We start from the raw sequence: 19,232 nt of genomic DNA, 5'->3' as shown, positions 1-19,232 counted from the left end.
GTTTGTCCCACTGAGGCGAGTAAAAAATAGTAGAATAAGGGAACCATGGCTGATGAAACACGTGAGGCAACTCGTCAAGAGGAAAAAAGAAGCATATGTTAGATATAAGAAGCAGAAAGTAGGAGGGGCTTATGAGAAATATAGGGTAGCCAGGAAGGAGCTAAAGAAAGAATTTAGGAGAGCTCGAAGGGGGCATGAGAAGGCCTTGGCATGTAGGATTAAGGAGAACCCCAAGGCATTCTATGCGTATGTGAAGACTAGGAGAACAAAGGTGGGTCCGCTAAAGGATAAAGAGGGCAACATGTGCCTGGAGGCGGAGGAGGCTGGGGAGGTCCTAAATGAATACTTTGCTTCAGTAGTCACAAGTGAAAAGGATCTTGATCAGGATGAGGTTGAAGTAGAACGGGCCTGTGTGCTGGACAATGTGGAAATTAAGGAAGATGAAGTGCTGTATCTTCTTAAAAACATTAAGATTGATAAATCCCCAGGGCTGGATATGATACACCCCAGGTTGTTGTGGGAATTGAGAGAAGAGATCGCAGGAGCATTAGCCATGATCTTTGAATCCTCTTTGTCTGCAGGGGAAGTGCTGGAGGAGTGGAGAATAGCAAATATATTTCCCTTGTTTAAAAAAGGTAATAGGGAGAAACCTGGGAACTATAGACTGGTGAGTCTTACGTCAGTGGTTTGCAAACTATTAGAAAGGATTCTTAAGGATTGGATCTACGAGCATTTGGAGAAGTACAGTCTACTCATGGATAGTCAACATGGGTTTGTGAAGGGAAGATTGTGCCTCACGAGCCTGATTGAGTTTTTGAAGAGGTAACAAAAGAAATTGATGAGGGTAGGGCAGTGGATGTGGTCTACATGGACTTTAGCAAGGCATTTGACAAGGTCCCTCATGAGAGACTCATCCAGAAAGTCATGAGGCATGGGATAAGTGGAACCTTGGCTGTTTGGATAAAAAATTGGCTTAAAGGAAGAAAGCAGAGGGTAGTTGTGGAAGGAAAGTATTCTGCCTGGAGGTTGGTGACTAGTGGAATGCTGCAGGGATCTGTCCTGGGATCCCTGCTATTTGTGATTTTTATAAATGACCTGGATATAGAGGCGGAAGAATGGGTGAGTAAGTTTGCAGATGACATGAAGATTGGAGGAGTTGTGGATGGAGCTGTAGGTTGTCGAAGGTTACAAGAGGATATAGACAGGCTGCAGAGTTCAATCCAGACAAGTGTGAGGTGATGCATTTTGGAAGGACAAACCAGAAGACCGAGTACAGGATTAATGATCAGTTACTTAAGAGTGTGGATGAACAAAGGGACCTTGGCGTTCAAATCCATACATCCCTCAAGGTCGCTGCACAGCTTGATAGGGTAGTTAAGAAGGCCTATGGGATGCTAGGCTTCATTAACAGGAGGATTGAGTTCAAGAGTAGAGAGGTCATGTTGCAACTCTACAAATCTCTGGTGAGACTGCACTTAGAGTATTGTGTTCAATTCTGGTCACCTCATTATAGGGAGGATGTAGAAGCTATGGAGAGGGTGCAGAGGAGATTTACCAGGATGTTGCCTGGTTTGGAGAACAAGTCATATGAAGCAAGGTTAGCAGAGCTGGGACTTTTCTCTTTGGAGCGTAGAAGAATGAGAGGGGACTTGATAGAGGTCTACAAGATTATGAGAGGCATAGATAGGGTGGATAGTCAGTACCTGTTTCCCAGGGCACCAATAGCAAACACCAGAAGGCACATGTACAAAATTAAGGGAGGGAAGTTTAGAGGAGACATCAGGGGTAAGTTGTTTTTTTTAACTACACAGAGGGTTGTGAGTGCCTGGAATGCCTTGCCAGGGATGGTGGTGGAGGCTAAAACATTAGGGGCATTTAAGTGCCTCTTGGACAGGCACATGGATGAAAGAAAAATGGAAGATTACGGGGTAGTGTGGGTTTAGTACTTTTTTTAAAGAATTATATGGGTCGACACAACATGGAGGGCTGAAGGGCCTGTACTGTGCTGTGTTCTATGGTTCTAAATATCAATCAGGATAGGCAAAAAAAGAATTGATTGATGCTGTGTACTTGGCTTTGCAGAAGGCCTTTGACAAGGTGCCACTCATGAGGCTGCTTAACCGGAGCCCATGGTACTACAGGAAAGATTCTAGCATGGATAAAGCAGTGGCTGAGTGGGAGGAGGCAAAGAGTGGGAATAAAGGGAGCCTTTTCTGGTTGGCTGCTCCACAGAGATCAGTGTCGGGATCGATTCTTTTTACATTACATGTCAATGATTTGCACGATGGAATTGTTGCCAAGTTTGCATATGATGTGAAGGTAGGTGGAGGGGCATGTAGTTTTGAGGAAGTAGAGAGGCTACAGAAGGATTTAGACAGATTAGGAGTATTGGCAAAGAAGTAGTAGATGGAATACATTGTCAGGAAGTGTGTGGTCATGCACTTTGGTAAAAAGAATAAAAGCATAGACTGTTTTCTAAATGGGGAGAAAATTCAAAAATCTGAGCTGCAAATGGACTTGGGAGTCCTTGTGCAAGATTCCCTAAAGGTTAATTTGCAGGTTGAGTCAGTAGTGAGGAAGGCAAATGTGATGTTAGTATTCATTTGGAGAGGACCAGAATACAAAAAGCATGCATTGCTGAGGCTTTATAAAGTACTGGTGAGGCCTCACTTGGAGTATTATGAGCAGTTTTGGGCCCCTTATTTAAGAAAGAATGTGCTGACATTGGAGAGGGTTCAAAGGAGGTTCACAAGAATGATTCTGCGAATGAAGAGTTTAGAGCAATTGATGGCTCTGGGCCTGTACTCACTGGAGTTCAAAGAATGAGAGGGATCTCATTGAAACATATCAAATGTTGAAAGGCCTTGACTGAATGGATATGGAGATGATGCTTGCTATGGTGGGGGAGTCTAGCAACAGAGGACACAACCTCAGAATAAAGAGACGTCCCTTTAGATAGGAGATGAGGGGGAATTTCTTTAGTCAGAGTGTAGGGAATCTGTGGAATTCAGTGCCACAGGTGGCTGTGCAGTCAGGTCAATGGGTGTACTTAATGCAGAGATTGATTAATGAGGGCATGCTAGGTTATAGGGAGAAGGCACTAGAGTGGGGTTGAGAGGAAACGGATAAGCCATGATGAAATGGCAGAGCAGAGGTGATGGACTGAATGTTCTAATTTTACTCCAATGTCTCGTGGTCTAAAATCCCCTACCATTGAGCACACTTACACAGAGCACTGCCACAAGAAGGCAGCATCCATCATTAAAGACCCCAGCCACCGAGGCCCTGCTCTCTAGTCACCACCATCAGGCAGGAGGTACAGGGGCTTTAGGTCCCACATCAGCAGGTTCAGGAACACTTATTACCCTTCACCCATCAGGCTCCTGAAATGATGTGGATAACTACAATTACCACTACTTTAAACCAAATCTACAAACTACAGCCTCATTTTCAGGGACTCCTCAACTCATGTCCCCAGGGTTATTTTTATATGCACATTTTCTTCACTTGCACATTGGTTGTAAGTCAATCTCTGTTTTGTGTAGTTTTTTGTAAATTCTATTGTATTTCTTTTTTGTAAATTCTGTTGTTTTCCTGTAAATGCCTGCAAGAAAATAAATCTCAAGGTTGTATATGGTGACATAGATGTACTTGGAATATAAATTTTGCATTGAAAATAGAACATAGATATCTACAGCACATTACAGGCCCTTCGGCCCACAATGTTGTGCCGACCGTGTAACCTACTCTAGAAACTGCCTATAATTTCCCTACCACATAGCCCTCTGTTTTTCTTAAGCTCCATTTACCTACCTAAGAGGCTCTTAAAAGACCCTATTGTATCTGCTTCCACCACCACTGCCAGCAGTGTATTCCATGCACCCACCTCTCTGTGTGAAAAACTTACCCCTGATATCCCCCTTGTACCTACTCCCCAGCACCTTAAAACTCTGCCCTTTCGTGTTCGCCATTTCAGCCCTGGGAAAAAGCCTCTGACTATCCGCACAATCAATGCCCCTCATCATCTTATACACCTCTATCAGGTCACCTCTCATCCTTCGATGCTGCAAGGAGAAAAGGCCGAGATCACTCAACCTATTCTTATAAGGCATGCTCTCCAATCCAGGCAACATCCTTGTAAATCTCCTCTGCACTCTCTCTATAGTATCCACATCCTTCCTGTAATGATGTGACCAAAACTGAACACAGTACAGTCCTCCAAGTGGGGTCTGACCAAGGTCTTATATAGCTGGAGCATTACTTCCCATCTATTGAACTCAGCCCCACGGTTGATGAATGCCAACACACCATACACCTTCTTAACAACACACTCAACCTGCGCAGCAGCTTTGAATGGCCTGTGGACATGGACCCCAAGATCCCTCTGATCCTCCACACTGCCAAGATTCTTACCATTAATACTATATTCTGCCTTCATATTTGACCTACTGAAATGAACCACTTCACACTTATTTGGGTTGAACTCAATTTGCTACCTCAGACCAGTTCTGCATCCTATTGATGTCCAGCTGTAACCTCTGACAACCCTCCAGACTATCCACAACACCCTCAACCTTTGTGGCATCAGCAAACTTACTAACCCACCCTTCTACTTCCTCATCCAAGTTACAGCCATCAGCCTACCCGTCATCAAGGACATATATACAGAAAAGAACTGGAAAAGGGCCAGTGACATCATGAAGGATCCCAGCCACCTTGTTCATGGACTATTTGTCCCACTCCCATCGGGGAAGAGGCTACGCTGGCACCCACACCAGGACCACTAGCCTTAAAAACAGTTACTTTCCCCAAGCAGTAAGACTGATCAACACCTCCCCCAGTAACCCGCCCCTCCACACCCCCAACCACCACTACTTTATCATTTCCTGACAGCCACCTTACATACAGACACTCCTGTGCCTAGTGTCACTTCATGGACATACAATCTATCTGTGTATATAAATTATTATGGTGTGTTTTATCTTGCTGTGTTTTTTGTGCTATATCTGATCTGGAGTAACTATTATTTTGTTCTCTTTTACACCTGTGTACTGGAAATGACATTAAACAATCCTAAACAGTTCCTCTGGGACAGAGGCTGGGGCCTGGGCTCCATTTTACCTTCTCCTCTGACAGGCTGGTTGGCAGGTTTAGATCCTTGACATTTGGGAATTCTGGCAACAGGGTACCCAGCTTGGAGCGGGGTGAGTAAGCTACCGTCTGCTTCGCCACCTCCTTCTTGCCAGTCTCATTTACCCAGGCAGCCCCTTTCTTGGAATACATCACGTCGTAGTAAGGGGAGCTCTCCTTTACTGCTATCCCGTAATAATGGTACCTGTAGACAGCAAACGCACAGAGTTACAACATCACCAGCGCTGACACAGACATATGGCCAGGAGCCTGAGCTGGTAACGAGAGGCAGTGAGAGGGTATGGGTCCATCTCACACACATAACCAAGTCAAACGCTGAAACTCCAGTGTAGCACTGAAGGGGTTGATAATGTCAAGGGACTGTGGCACAGTCAGAGGCAGACTGATGATGGAGTACCGTGAGATTAGAGGGCGAGTCCTGACGAGCACCACACTGTCAGACGGATAGTCACCCTGTGAGAGAGTCAACACCGAGGGGTAACATTTTAGGAAGGGTGGTACTGAATGGAGACAAGGTTTCCTAAGGTGGGGGAGTCCAAGGACCAGACAGCACAGCCTCAGAAAAGAGAAACATCCCTTTAGAACAGAGATGAGAAGGAATTCCTTTATCCAGAGGATGGTGAATCTGTGGGATCTATTGCCAGGAATGGTTGTGGAGGCAAAGTCATTGGGTATGTTTAAAGCAGAGATTGATAGGTTTTGATTAGTCAGGGTGTCCAAGGTTACAGGGAAAAGGCAGGAGAACGGGGTTGAGAGGGATAATAAATCAGCCATGATGGAATGGTGGACCAGACTTGATGGGCTGAGTGGCCTGATTCTGCTCCAATGTCTTATAATTTTATGTTTGTAAAAGTGAAGGGGACAGTACTGAGGGAGTGTTACCCACTATGGGGAGGGGCAGTTCTAGAACATAAAACATACAGCACAATATGGCTGACATTTTAACCTACTCTAACAGCAATCTAACGCTTCCCTTCTGCATTGCCCTTGATTTTTTTACCACCCATGTACCTATTTTAGAGCCTCTTAAGTTCCTCTAATGTATCTGTCTCTACCACCACCCCTGGCACCCACCACTCTGTGTAAAGAAATTACCTCTGACACCCCCCTATACTTGCTTCTAATCATCTCAAAATTATGCCCCCTTGTTTTAGCCATTTTCACTCTGGGAAAAAATCTCTGGCTGTCCACTCCATCTATACCTCTTATCATCTTGTACACCTCTATCAAAGCACCTCTCATCCTCCTTCACTCCAAAGAGAAAAGTCCTACCTCACTTAACCTATTCTCATAAGACGTGCTCTCTAATCCAAGCAGCGTCCTGGTAAATCTCCTCTGCATCCTCTCTAAAGCTTCCACATCCTTCATATAATGGTGACCAGAAATTAACACAATATTTGTAGAATTGCAATATTACCTTGTGGCTACCAAACACAATCCCAGACTAATGAAGGCAAATACCCGTATGCCTTCTTAACCACCCTATCAATTTGCATGGCAACTTTGAGGGGTCTATAGACCTGAACCCAAGAATCCTCTGATCCTCCACACTGCCAAGAATACTCAAAATGCATTTAGTGCACAGCACAGGTGAACAGCTCACTGTCCTAGTGACGAGACCTGAGTGGTGGCAGGGTATTCATTAGTCTCACAGCCCGGGGGCAGAAATTGTTACCCAGTCTGGAAGCCTGAGTCCTGATGCTCCTGTACGTCCTCCCTGATGGTAATGGTTCAAGAGGGTGGTAGGGATCCTCAACAATGCTTCAGGCCCTTCATCTGCCACCCTCCCAGTAAATTTCACAAATAGGGGAGAGGGAGGCCCTGATGACTACCACAGCAACTCACCACCAATTCCATGAACCCTGAACCCGTTCAGCAACCACTGTGTAGGGTCTTATCATAAACACTCCAGGCACACCTCATCCACTGGTTCCCCCTGCACACCCCTGGATCCACCCTCGAAGATCTTAAAATCAACGTAAATTTATCATCAAACTTTGCATATATCTCTGAGATTCATTTTCTTGCAGGAATTCACAGGAAAATAAAGAAATGCAAGAGAATTTATGATTAAACATTCATGAACACAGACTGACAAAAAGCAAGGTGCAGAAGAAGACGAATTGTGCAAATAAAAAATAAATAATACTGAGAGCATGAGTTGTAAACGATGGGCTGTAAAATAAGTTCATCCACCCAGTAAATGAAGTCTGTATCGGCTGAAAAAGGATCTAGTGTTTTCCTAGTGTATATGATGAAAAATCTCTTCTTGGGCTTTTGCCCGGCTGAAAGCCTGAGAAGAATTTATTCATCCATATTGGCTGTCTACAGGCTAATTTTACAACATTTAACTTTTTTTCCCAGTTTTTCCATCACTGGATTACAAAGGTAAAGAGTTAGCACATTATAGAAGTGAGGCTACTGCCAGGGTATTGTGTACAGTTTGGATATGTTACCCAGGGAAGGAGATCCTTACTGCGGGCAGAGTTATTACCCTTCAACCATCAGGCTTTTGAACCAGAGGGGGTAACTTCACTCACCCCATCACCAAACTGCTCCCACAACCTATGGGCTCACTTGCAAGAACTCTTAATCACATATTCTCAATAGTTATTCTTTGTTTATTCATTTATTATTATTCTTTGTACTTGCAGTTTGTTATCTTTTGCACATTGTCCATGTTGTATGTGTTTTTTCATTGATTCTTTTGTTTCTTTGTTTTTTACTGTAAATGCCTGCAAGTAAATGAATGTCAGTGTATCCATGTTCTTGAAAATAAATTTATTTTGATTGCAACTCAGGTTCCCAGGATGCTCAGGAGGGGGAGGTGGCGAGGGGTGTGAGTGATTGCAACTCAAATTCCCAGAATGCTCAGGAGGGGGAGGTGGCGAGGGATGTGAGTGCACGGTTGAGGAGACTCATCTTCTTTCAGTTTAGAAGAATGAAATGTGACCTCACTGAACAGAGAACTGCCCAAGGTTCACAGTAAACGTGGGAGCTGGAGGAGCAACACCTCATATTCCATCAAGGGAGCCTCCAACCTGATGTCATGAACATCATTTTTTCCCTTCTAGGAATCGTACCCCTCCCCCTTCTCTTTTCTAATCTCCACTTTGACCTCTTACCTCTTCTTCTCACCTACCTATCATCTCCTTTTCTTTCCTACATGGTCCACTCTCCTCTCCTATCAGACTCCTTCTTCTCCAGCCCTTAATCTTTTCCACCTCTCACATCACAGCTTCTTACTCCATCCCCTTCTCCCCACCCACCTGGCTTCACCTATCACCTTTCAGCTTGTCCTCCTATCCCCTCCCTCCACCTTCTCATTCTGGCATCTTCCCTCTTCCCTCCGTGTCCTGATGAAGGGTCTTGGCCTGAAATGTCAACTGTTTATTCCCATCCATAGATGCTGCCTGACCTGCTGAGCTCCTCCAGCATTTTGAGTGTGTTACTCTGGACTTGCAGCATCTGCAGTCTCTGGTGTTACAAACAGAGGGAGTTTCCACTGAGTGACTTGACCAGGGGTTGCCGGCTGGGGACAAGCAGTGGCTTCAGCTCTGAGGGGGTGTGGTGAACTACGTGTGCCTGTCTGGACACGCCCCCCGCTGACTGCTCCTGTGGCTCCTCCCACAGACCCCGTGTGGTGAACTACATATACCTGTCTGGACATGCCCCCTGCTGACTGCTCCTGTGGCTCCTCCCACAGACCCCGTGTGGTGAACTACATATACCTGTCTGGACACCCCCCCTGCTGACTGCTCCTGTGGCTCCTCCCACAGACCCCGTGTGGTGAACTACATATACCTGTCTGGACACCCCCCCCTGCTGACTGCTCCTGTGGCTCCTCCCACAGACCCCGTGTGGTGAACTACATATACCTGTCTGGACACGCCCCCTGCTGACTGCTCCTGTGGCTCCTCCCACAGACCCCTGTATAAAGGTGATCAGAGCCTGGGCCCGGCCTCTCAGTCTCCAGGATGTAGTATGATGGTCACTCACTGCTGGTTCCTTCTTCCAGTCAATAAAAGCCGATATCTCGCCTTTACGTCTCAGAGAGAGTTATTGATGGTGCATCGGGGGGAAGAAATATCTTCACTCAGGTGGAGTGAAACCTTTGGGCTCAGCTCCTGTGTACGTGCCAGATGGGATCAGAGAGATTACTGATGAGGGATGGAAGAGTACAGGAAAGTTGTCTCTGAGGTGGAAAATCGTCTCCTTGAGTGGGAGAGCAGAGTCCCCAGGCTGAGTGGCCTCACTCTAAACTACACCCAACATGAGGAAGAGGGTAGGATATCCCGTGTAAACCGGAGCATTTACAGCACAAGTGTGCCATGGAACAGCACAAATGCAGCGTGGGTCAAGTCAGACATGACGGCTTGGGCATATCTGATAGGTGGGTCGGGTCGGGTCAGAGCCGATCAGCGGGGACTGAGCCAGGACAGGGTTAATGTGAGGATCAGAAAGGGATTTTTGGTCTGAGGTTTGGAGGGACCAACCGCTCCCTGACCCATGTCCCGGAAGACTTCCACCAGGACCTGACAGCGGTTCACACTCCCGACTGGCTGGAAGAGAGAGGACAGCACCAAATCCCCACCCTCCACAAGAAGATTCCAGTACTTCCCCGTTAACCCTCGCTGTGCAACAGACTGATTGACGCACTGCTGTCTCCGGGTGGGAAAATGAGGTGCTGATCACTAGCTGGATGAGCTGAACATGATCAGAGTACACTTTGGACATTTCGGGCCGAGACTCTTCATCAGGACTGGAATTAAAAGGTGGGTGAGGGGGAGGACGATAAGCTAGAAGGTGACAGGTGAAGAGTGAGTCTTAGTGAGTATATGGTTGAACAACAGGAGAGCAGCAGAGATCACAGAGGAGGAGCAGTGAGAGTGGGCCTCACTGAACTCCCATCGAAAAGAAGATTTAAGCTTCTTCAGGGTAGACATCCCTCGAAGAGACTTCTCAGCGGAGCAGCACATCATAAACACAAGAGATTCTGCTAACTTGGTGACCAGGCTGGTTAATACGTTACCAGATGTGGTAGACGAGGTGATGGTGGACAGTCTATGTGCCCAATCCCTGGGCCAGGGCCTGCCCCTGCCAGTGAGGAACTAGCAGCCCCATCTCAGGCACGGTAGATCACAACCATACAGTAGGAGAAAAGGCCATTCAACCCATCAGCTTTGTGCCAACCTGGATGCCAATTTCAGGAGACACGACCTGCATCTTCATGCGTCACATCCAGCGTCCCAAAACCCCCAGGAGCCACACACACAAAGTGCAAGAGGAACTCAGGCAGCATCTATGGACATGAGTAAACAGTCGACGTTTTGCCAATGTCCTTCATCAGGGCTGGAAAGAGTGAAGCAGAAGATGCCAGAATAAGAAGGTGGGGGAAGGGGAAGGAAAATGATAGGGAAAGCCAGGTGAGTGGGGGAGAGGGGGATAAAATAAGGTGATAGGTGGGAAAGGTAAAGGACTGAAAAAGAAGGAATCTAATAGGAGAGGAAAGTGGACCTTGGGAGAACGTGAAGGAAGAGGGGCACCAGGGATGTGATAGGCCTATGAAGAGAAGAGGTAAAAGGTCACAGTGGGGAATTGAAAAAGAAGGAAGTGGGGGAGAACTTTACTAGAATTTGGAGAAATCAATATTCATGCCAGCTACTCTTGGATAAAATATGAGCTGTTGCCCTCCAATCTAAGACTGGCCTCGTCTTGGCAGAAAAGGAGGCCATGCACCAGCATGTTGGAACAGGAATGGGTATAGGAATTAAAATGGTAGGCCTCCAGTAAATTCTGCTTTTTGCATATGCGGTGGAGGTGCTCAACAAAGCGGACCCCCAATTCACATCCGGTCTCATCCCTGGAGCCGCCGATGTGTGCCTTGTGGGTTCTTCCTGTGCCAGGTTACTGGACGTCTGTGCCAACAAGTGGCAACTAACGTGGGCATTTATCATACCTAAGCACAGAGCTCAGGACCTGAACATTCACTGCAGAACCCACTCGCATTGCAGGGTCAGGGCCCACACCCTATTTCCGCATTGGGGCATGAACAACACCTGCCACTCAGTACGATGTAACAGTGTGGCAGAGAAACTGTGTGATTATCAGACACAGGAGCAGAATTAGTCCATTCGGCCCATAAAGTCTGCCTCCCATTCCATCATGGCTGATTTATTATCTCTCTCATCCCATTCTCCTGCCCTCTCCTGTAACATAGAAACCCTACAGCACAATACAGGCCCTTCAGCCCACAAAGCTGTGCCCAACATGTCCTTACCTTAGAACTACCTAGGCTTACCCATAGCCCTCTATTTTTCCAAGCTTCATATACTTGTCCAGGAGCCTCCTAAGAGATCCTGTCGTATCCGCCTCCACCACCGTCGCTGGAAGCCCGTTCCACGCACTCACCACTCTGTGTAAAAAAAATACCCCTGACATCTCCTCTGTACATACTTCCGAGCACCTTAAAACTATGCCCTCTCATGTTAGACATTTCAGCCCTGGGAAAAAGCCTCTGACTATCCACACGATCAATGCCTCTCATCTCCTTATACACCTCTGTCAGGTCACCTCTCATCCTCCGACACTCTAAGGAGAAAAGACCGAGTTCTTTCAACCTATTCTCATAAGACATGCTCCCCAATCCAGACAACATCCTTGTAAATCTCCTCTGCACCCTTTCTATGGTTTCCACATCCTTCCTGTAGTGAGGCAACCAGAACTGAGTACAGTACTCCAAGTGGGGTCTGACCAGGGTCCTATATAGCTTCAACATTACCTCTCGGCTCTTATCTCTGTTCAAAGTGGATGACCTTCTCCTCTGATGCTGTGCCCTCTGGTCCTGGACTCCCACAGTATAGGAAACATCCTCTAAAAACCACTCTATTTGTACCCTCTGGTCCTCGATTCACCCACTATGGGAAACATCCTCTCCACATCCGCTCTATCTAGGCCTTTCAACATTCAACAGGTTTCAACAAGATCTTTCCTCACTCTTCTAGGTTAACAGGTTCAACTGACTAGGAGACTTTCCCTGAACCATCCACCACCCACCACATCACTGCCTGACAGCCACACCCACTACAGTCACTCAATATTCAATGCAATGGCACACACTAATGCTACCAGAGCTCCCAGTAGACCCTGCATCCAGCGCTCCTCAGGGAGCTAGTGTAGTGTGTTCTAGATTAGAAGCTCTGACCAGGAATATAACTGGATACCCTCTCGCAGTTCATATGTGCAAGGTGAGATCTCTTGTGTCTCCATCGATGGAGCTAGATATAACCATATAACAATTACAGCACGAAAACAGGCCATCTCAGCCCTTCTAGTCCATGCCGAACGTTTACTCTCACCTAGTCCCACTGACCTGCACTCAGCCCATAATCATCCATTACTTTCCTGTGCATATATCTATCCAATTTTACTTTAAATTACAATACTGAACCTGCCTCTGCCACTTCTACTGGAAGCTCGTTCCACACAGCAACCACTCTCTGAGTAAAGAAATTCCCCCTCGTGTTACCCTTAAACTTTTGCCTCCTAAGTCTCAACTCATGTCCTCTTGATGAATCTCCCCTACTCTCAATGGAAAAAGCCTATCCACGTCAACTCTATCTATCCCCCTCATAATTTTAAATAACCATATAACCATATAACAATCACAGCACGGAAACAGGCCATCTCGGCCCTCCTGGTCCGTGCCGAACTTTTAATCTCACCTAGTCCCACCTACCCGCACTCAGCCCATAACCCCCCACTCCTTTCCTGTCCATATACCTATCCAATTTTACCCTAAATGACACAACTGAACTGGCCTCTACTACTTCTACAGGAAGCTCATTCCACACAGCTATCACTCTCTGAGTAAAGAAATACCCCCTCGTGTTTCCCTTAAACCTGCCCCCTAACTCTCAAATCATGTCCTCTCGTTTGAATCTCCCCTACCCTCAATGGAAACAGCCTATTCATGTCAACTCTATCTATCCCTCTCAAAATTTTAAATACCTCGATCAAATCCCCCCTCAACCTTCTACACTCCAATGAATAGAGACCTAACTTGTTCAACCTTTCTCTGTAACTTAAGTGCTGAAACCCAGGTAACATCCTAGTAAATCGTCTCTGCACTCTCTCTAATTTATTGATATCTTTCCTATAATTCGGTGACCAGAACTGTACACAATATCCCAAATTTGGCCTTACCAATGCCTTGTACAATTTTAACATTACATCCCAACTTCTGTACTCAATGCTTTGATTTATAAAGGCCAGCGTTACAAAAGCCTTCTTCACCACCCTATCTACATGAGACTCCACTTTCAGGGAACTATGCACTGTTATTCCTAGATCTCTCTGTTCCTCTGCATTCCTCAATGCCCTACCATTTACCCTGTATGTTCTATTTGGATTATTCCTGCCAAAATGTAGAACCTCACACTTCTCAGCATTAAACTCCATCTGCAAACATTCAGCCCATTCTTCTAACTGGCATAAATCTCCCTGCAAGCTTTGAAAACCCACCTCATTATCCACAACACCTCCTACCTTAGTATCATCGGCATACTTACTAATCCAATTTACCACCCCATCATCCAGATCATTTATGTATATTACAAACAACATTGGGCCCAAAACAGATCCCTGAGGCACCCCGCTAGTCACCGGCCTCCATCCCGATAAACAATTATCTACCACTACTCTCTGGCATCTCCCATCTAGCCACTGTTGAATCCATTTTATTACTCCAGCATTAATACCTAACGACTGAACCTTCTTAACTAACCTTCCATGTGGAACTTTGTCAAAGGCTTTGCTGAAGTCCATATAGACTACATCCACTGCCTTACCCTCGTCAACATTCCTCGTAACTTCTTCAAAACATTCAATAAGGTTTGTCAAACATGACCTTCCACACACAAATCCATGCTGGCTACTCCTAATCAGATCCTGTCTATCCAGATAATTATTAATACTATCTCTAAGAATACTTTCCATTGATTTACCCACCACTGATGTCAAACTGACAGGTCTATAATTGCTAGGCTTACTTCTAGAACCCTTTTTAAACAATGGAACCACATGAGCAATACGCCAATCCTCCGGCACAATCCCCGTTTCTAATGACATCTTAAAGATCTCCGTCAGAGCTCCTGCTATTTCTACACAAACTTCCCTCAAGGTCCTGGGGAATATCCTGTCAGGACCTGGAGATTTATCCACTTTTAAATTTCTTAAAAGCGCACCTTTCTTAAAAGCGCACCTTTTAATCCACCTCTTTAATTGTCATAGGTTCCATAACTTCCTTACTTGTTTCCCACACCTTACACAATTCAATATCCTTCTCCTTAGTGAATACCGAAGAGAAGAAATCGTTCAAAATCTCTCCCATCTCCCTCGGCTCCACACATAGCTGATTCTCTAAGGGGCCAATTTTATCCCTCACTATCCTCTTGCTTTTAATATAACTAGAAACCTTTCGGATTTACTTTCACCTTATTTGCCAAACCAACCTCGTATCTTCTTTTAGCTTTTCTAATCTCTTTCTTAAGATTCCTTTTACATTCTTTATATTCCTCAAGCAATTCCTTTACTCCATGCTGCCTATATCTATTGTAGACATCCCTCTTTTTCCAAACCAAATTTCTAATATCCCTTGAAAACCATGGTGCTTTCAAACCTTTAACCTTTCCTTTCAACCTAACAGGAACATAAAGATTCTGTACCCTCATAATTTCACCCTTAAATGACCTCCATTTCTCTATTATATCCTTCCCATAAAACAACTTGACCCAATCCACTCTCTCTAAATCTTTTCGCATCTCCTCAAAGTTAGCCTTTCTCCAATCAAAAATCTCAACTCTAGGTCCTGTCCTGTCCTTCTCCATAATTATATTGAAGCTAATGCTATTGTGATCACTGGACCCGAAGTGCTCCCCAACACATACATCTGTCAGCTGACCTATCGCATTCCCTAACAGGAGATCCAACACTGCCCCATCTCTAGTCGGTACTTCTACGTATTGTTGCAAAAAACTATCCTGCACACATTTCACAAACTCTAAACCATCCAGCCCTTTTACAGAATGAGCTTCCCAGTCTACGTGTGGAAAATTAAAATCTCCCACAATCACCACCTTGTGTTTACTACAAATATCTGCTATCTCCTTACACATTTGCTCTTCCAACTCACGCTCCCCATTAGGTGGCCTATAATACACTCCTATCAGTGTTACTACACCTTTCCCATTCCTCAATTCCACCCAAATGGCCTCCCTTAAGGAGCTCTCTAATCTATCCTTCCGAAGCACCGCCATAAGATTTTCTCGGACAAGCAATGCAGCACCTCCTCCTCTGGCCCCTCCTACTCTATCACACCTGAAGCAACTAAATCCAGGAATATTTAGATGCCAATCACACCCTTCCTGCAACCATGTTTCACTAATAGCTACAACATCATAATTCCAGGTATCAATCAATGCTTTAAGCTCATCCACCTTTCTTACAATGTTCCTAGCATTAGATACATGATAAATAGATAAATAGATACATTTAAGATACTCTCCACCTCCTCCTCTCTTTTCATCCCTAAGAATGCATTCAAATTTATTATCCTTTTCTTTCTTCTCCCCTACATCTTCAGGCTGAGTGCATCCCTTCTCCATCACCTGCCTTTCCTCCCTCACACACTGTCTATTTACTTGCTCTACTGGTGAACTAACCTCCTCTCCCATAGTTTCCTCAAATTGATTCCCGCTCCCCCATCTTACTAGTTTAAAGTCTGCCCTGTAGCCCTAGCAAACCTCCCCGCTAGGATATTGGTCCCCCCAGGATTCAAGTGTAACCCGTCCTTCTTGAACAGGTCACGCCTGCCCCAGAAGAGGTCCCAATGATCCAGAAACTTGAATCCCTGCCCCCTGCTCCAATCCCACAGCCACGCATTCATCCTCCACCTAATTCCATTCCTACTCTCACTGTCGCGTGGCACAGGCAGTAATCCCGAGATTACTACCTTTGGGGTCCTTCTTCTTAACTGCCTTCCTAACTCCCTATACTCTCGTCTCAGGACCTCTTCCCCTTTCCTACCTATGTCATTGGTACCTACATGTACCACGACCTCTGGCTCCTCACCCTCCCACTTCAGGATATCTTGGACGCGATCAGAAACGTCCCGAACCCTGGCACCAGGGAGGCAAATTACCATCCGGGACTCCCGATCACTTCCACAGAACCGCCTGTCTGAACCCCTGACTATCGAGTCCCCTATTACTATGGTCCTCTTTCTTCTATCCCTACCCTTCTGAGCTACAGGGCCGTCCTCTGTGCCGGAGACCCGGCCACTGTCACCCACCAGGTAGGCTGTCCCCCCCAACAGTACTCAAACATGAGTACTTATTGTCAAATACCTCTGTCAAGTCGCCTCTTAACCTTCTACGCTCCAAAGAATAAAGACCTAACTTGTTCAATCTTTCCCTGTAACTTAGGTGCTGAAACCCAGGTAACATTCTAGTAATCCAGACATCTAGACATCCAGACACTGTGGGATCTGTTCTCCCAGTGCCAGCCCAACCATCAGTGTCTGGGGCAGCCACAGCACCAGCCTGAGAGCAGTGTTAACCCCACCCACCCTGAGAGAGAATGTGAAATCCTGCCCCCCCACCCCCCACCTCTCCTGTTCCAGGTTCATCATTCACCTGCCTCTGGAGCAGAAGATAAAGATGAGCTCTATTTGTCACATGTACCTGGGAACATCAGAACATACAGTAACGACCAACACAGTCCGAGGGTTGTGCTCCGAACAGCCTGCCAGGGTTACCACACTTCTGGCAATGACATAGCATGCCCAACACTCACTAACCCTAACCGTACATGTTTAGAATGTGAGAGGAAGCAGAGCATGCAGAGGAAACTCACACACTCGCGGGGAGAATGTACAATGTCTTTACAGACAGCAGCAGCAAAGAACCCGTCAAACTACTGTGTTACCATGCCACCTGCAATGGACAGAACTGCAGGCTGGGAGATGTGGTCTTCTTATTCCCTGGTAGTGTAGGAGTTAGCATAATGCTTTACAGTACCAGCAACCTGCCTCTGCCTGTAAGGAGCTTGTACATTCTCCCGGTGACCACGTGGATTTCCTCCGGGTTTCCTCCCATATTCCAAAGACGTACAGTTAGTAGGGTAACTGGTCACTTGGGTCTAAGAGGATGAGAGGTGAATTTTAAAAATGTACAAAGTAATAAGAGGCATACATAGATTGGACAACCAGAGACATTGGAAATTACTAATTTGAGGGGGCATAATTTTGTGATTGGAGGAAAGTATAATGGAGATGTCAGAAATAGGTTCTTTATACTGAGAGTGGTGAGTACGTAGAATGCCCTACCAAGGGTGGTGGTGGAGCCAGATACTTTAGGGGCATTTAAAAAATTCTTAAATAGGCACATGGATGATAGAAAAATAAGGGTTAAGGGGAGGAATGGGTTAAATTAATCTTACAGTAGGTTGCGTGTTGTCATAGCATCATGGGTCAGTGCACCTGAACCACTGTGTTCAATGCACGGGTTAGTATGTTGTCATTGGGCACTGTGGACTTGTTGGGGCTGAAAGCCTGTTACCGTGCTGTATCTCTAGAGTTACACACACAAAATGCCGAAGCAACTCATGGAGAAGAATAGAGAGTCGATGTTTTGAGCTGAGACCTACCTACCCATCTACCTTACCCCTTATCTGCCTTCACCTATCACCTTCTAGATCGCACTCTTTCCCCTCCTCCACCTTCTTATTCTGGCACCTTCCCACTTCCTTTCCAGTCCTGATGAAGAGCCTTGGCCCAAGACACTGATTCTTTATTCCCTCCACAGATGCTGCCTGACCTTCTGAGTTTCTCCAGCATTTTCTGTGTGTTGCTCTCAATTTCCAGAATCTGCAGAAACTCACGTGTTCTAAATAAAGTGAGTGGGGAAACTGAGGGAGATCATAGTGGATCAAAGGATTACGACCGCAGAATCATACTGAAAGCAACAACGTAATGCTAAATCCTACAAAAAATCACCGGCAAGCAGCATCCATCATCAGGGATTCGCACCACCTAGAACATGCTCTGTTCTTGCTGCTGCCATCAAAAAGAATGTGCAGGAGCCTCAGAACCCACACCACCAGGTTCAGGAACAGTTACTACCCCTCAACCATCAGACTCTTGAAATTCACTCAACTTGACTTGCCCCATCATTGAAATGTTTCCACAGCCAATGGACTCACTTTCAAGGACTCTTCACCTCATGTTCTTGATGTTTATTGCTTATTTATTATTATTGTTTCATCTTTTTGCATTTAGTCAGCTCCATCTAGGGTACTAGCCTACAAAGTACCCAGGACATCTTCAGGGAGCAATGTCTCAGAAAGGCAGCATCCATTATTGGGGATCTCCAGCGCCCAGGACATGCCTTTTTCTTACTGTTATCATCAGGTAGGAGGTACAGAAGCCTGAAGGCATACACTCAGCTTCTCCCCCTCTGCCATCAGATTCCTAAATGAACATTGAATCCTTGGACACTACCTCACTTTTTAAAAAATATACAGTATTTCTGATTTTTGCACATTTTTAAATCTATTTGGTGTATGTATACTGAAATCGATTTATTTATTTATTATTATTATTTTTCTCTCTTCTGGATTATGTATTGCATTGAACTGCTGCTGCTAAGTTAAAAAAAATGTCAGATGCCGGTGATAATAAACCCGATTCTGATTCTGATCGATAGTTTATTGTCTTCTGCTCTCTGGTTGAGTGATCCCAAGAATGAAAGAGTTCATGTATGAGACATAATAAGTTATCCATAATGGAATGGTGGAGCAGACTTGATGGGCTGAATGGCCTATTTCTACTCCTATGTCTTAGGTACTAATTTGGCTCCAATTTCAAAGTCCAGAAGATAACTAAGTATCTGGACATAATTCTAGAGTTTAAACGGACATATTTTAGGGTAGATACCAGCTTAGTGACTCCACCATGGAAGGCCACAAGCCTAACTGCAAAGGGATGAGAGTCAGGCATTGGGCTAGCAACCTCATCCCATAAA

At 45.6% G+C, this 19,232-nt stretch overlaps 1 protein-coding gene across 1 annotated transcript in view; it reads right to left on the bottom strand.

Annotated features, from left to right (window-relative positions):
• rfx4 (regulatory factor X, 4) overlaps positions 1 to 19,232 on the bottom strand; it is a 126,885-nt gene that overhangs the window by 91,357 nt on the left and 16,296 nt on the right. Inside the window, exon 6 of the mRNA XM_059976613.1 lies at positions 5,122 to 5,335. Coding sequence (XP_059832596.1) covers positions 5,122 to 5,335 — 214 coding nt within the window. The remainder of the gene's footprint in view (positions 1 to 5,121; positions 5,336 to 19,232) is intronic.

This window comes from Hypanus sabinus, chromosome 8, assembly GCF_030144855.1.
Source record: "Hypanus sabinus isolate sHypSab1 chromosome 8, sHypSab1.hap1, whole genome shotgun sequence".
In the NCBI taxonomy this organism is placed as follows: Eukaryota; Metazoa; Chordata; class Chondrichthyes; order Myliobatiformes; family Dasyatidae; genus Hypanus; species Hypanus sabinus.
This window is presented reverse-complemented; position numbering and strand designations above follow the sequence as displayed.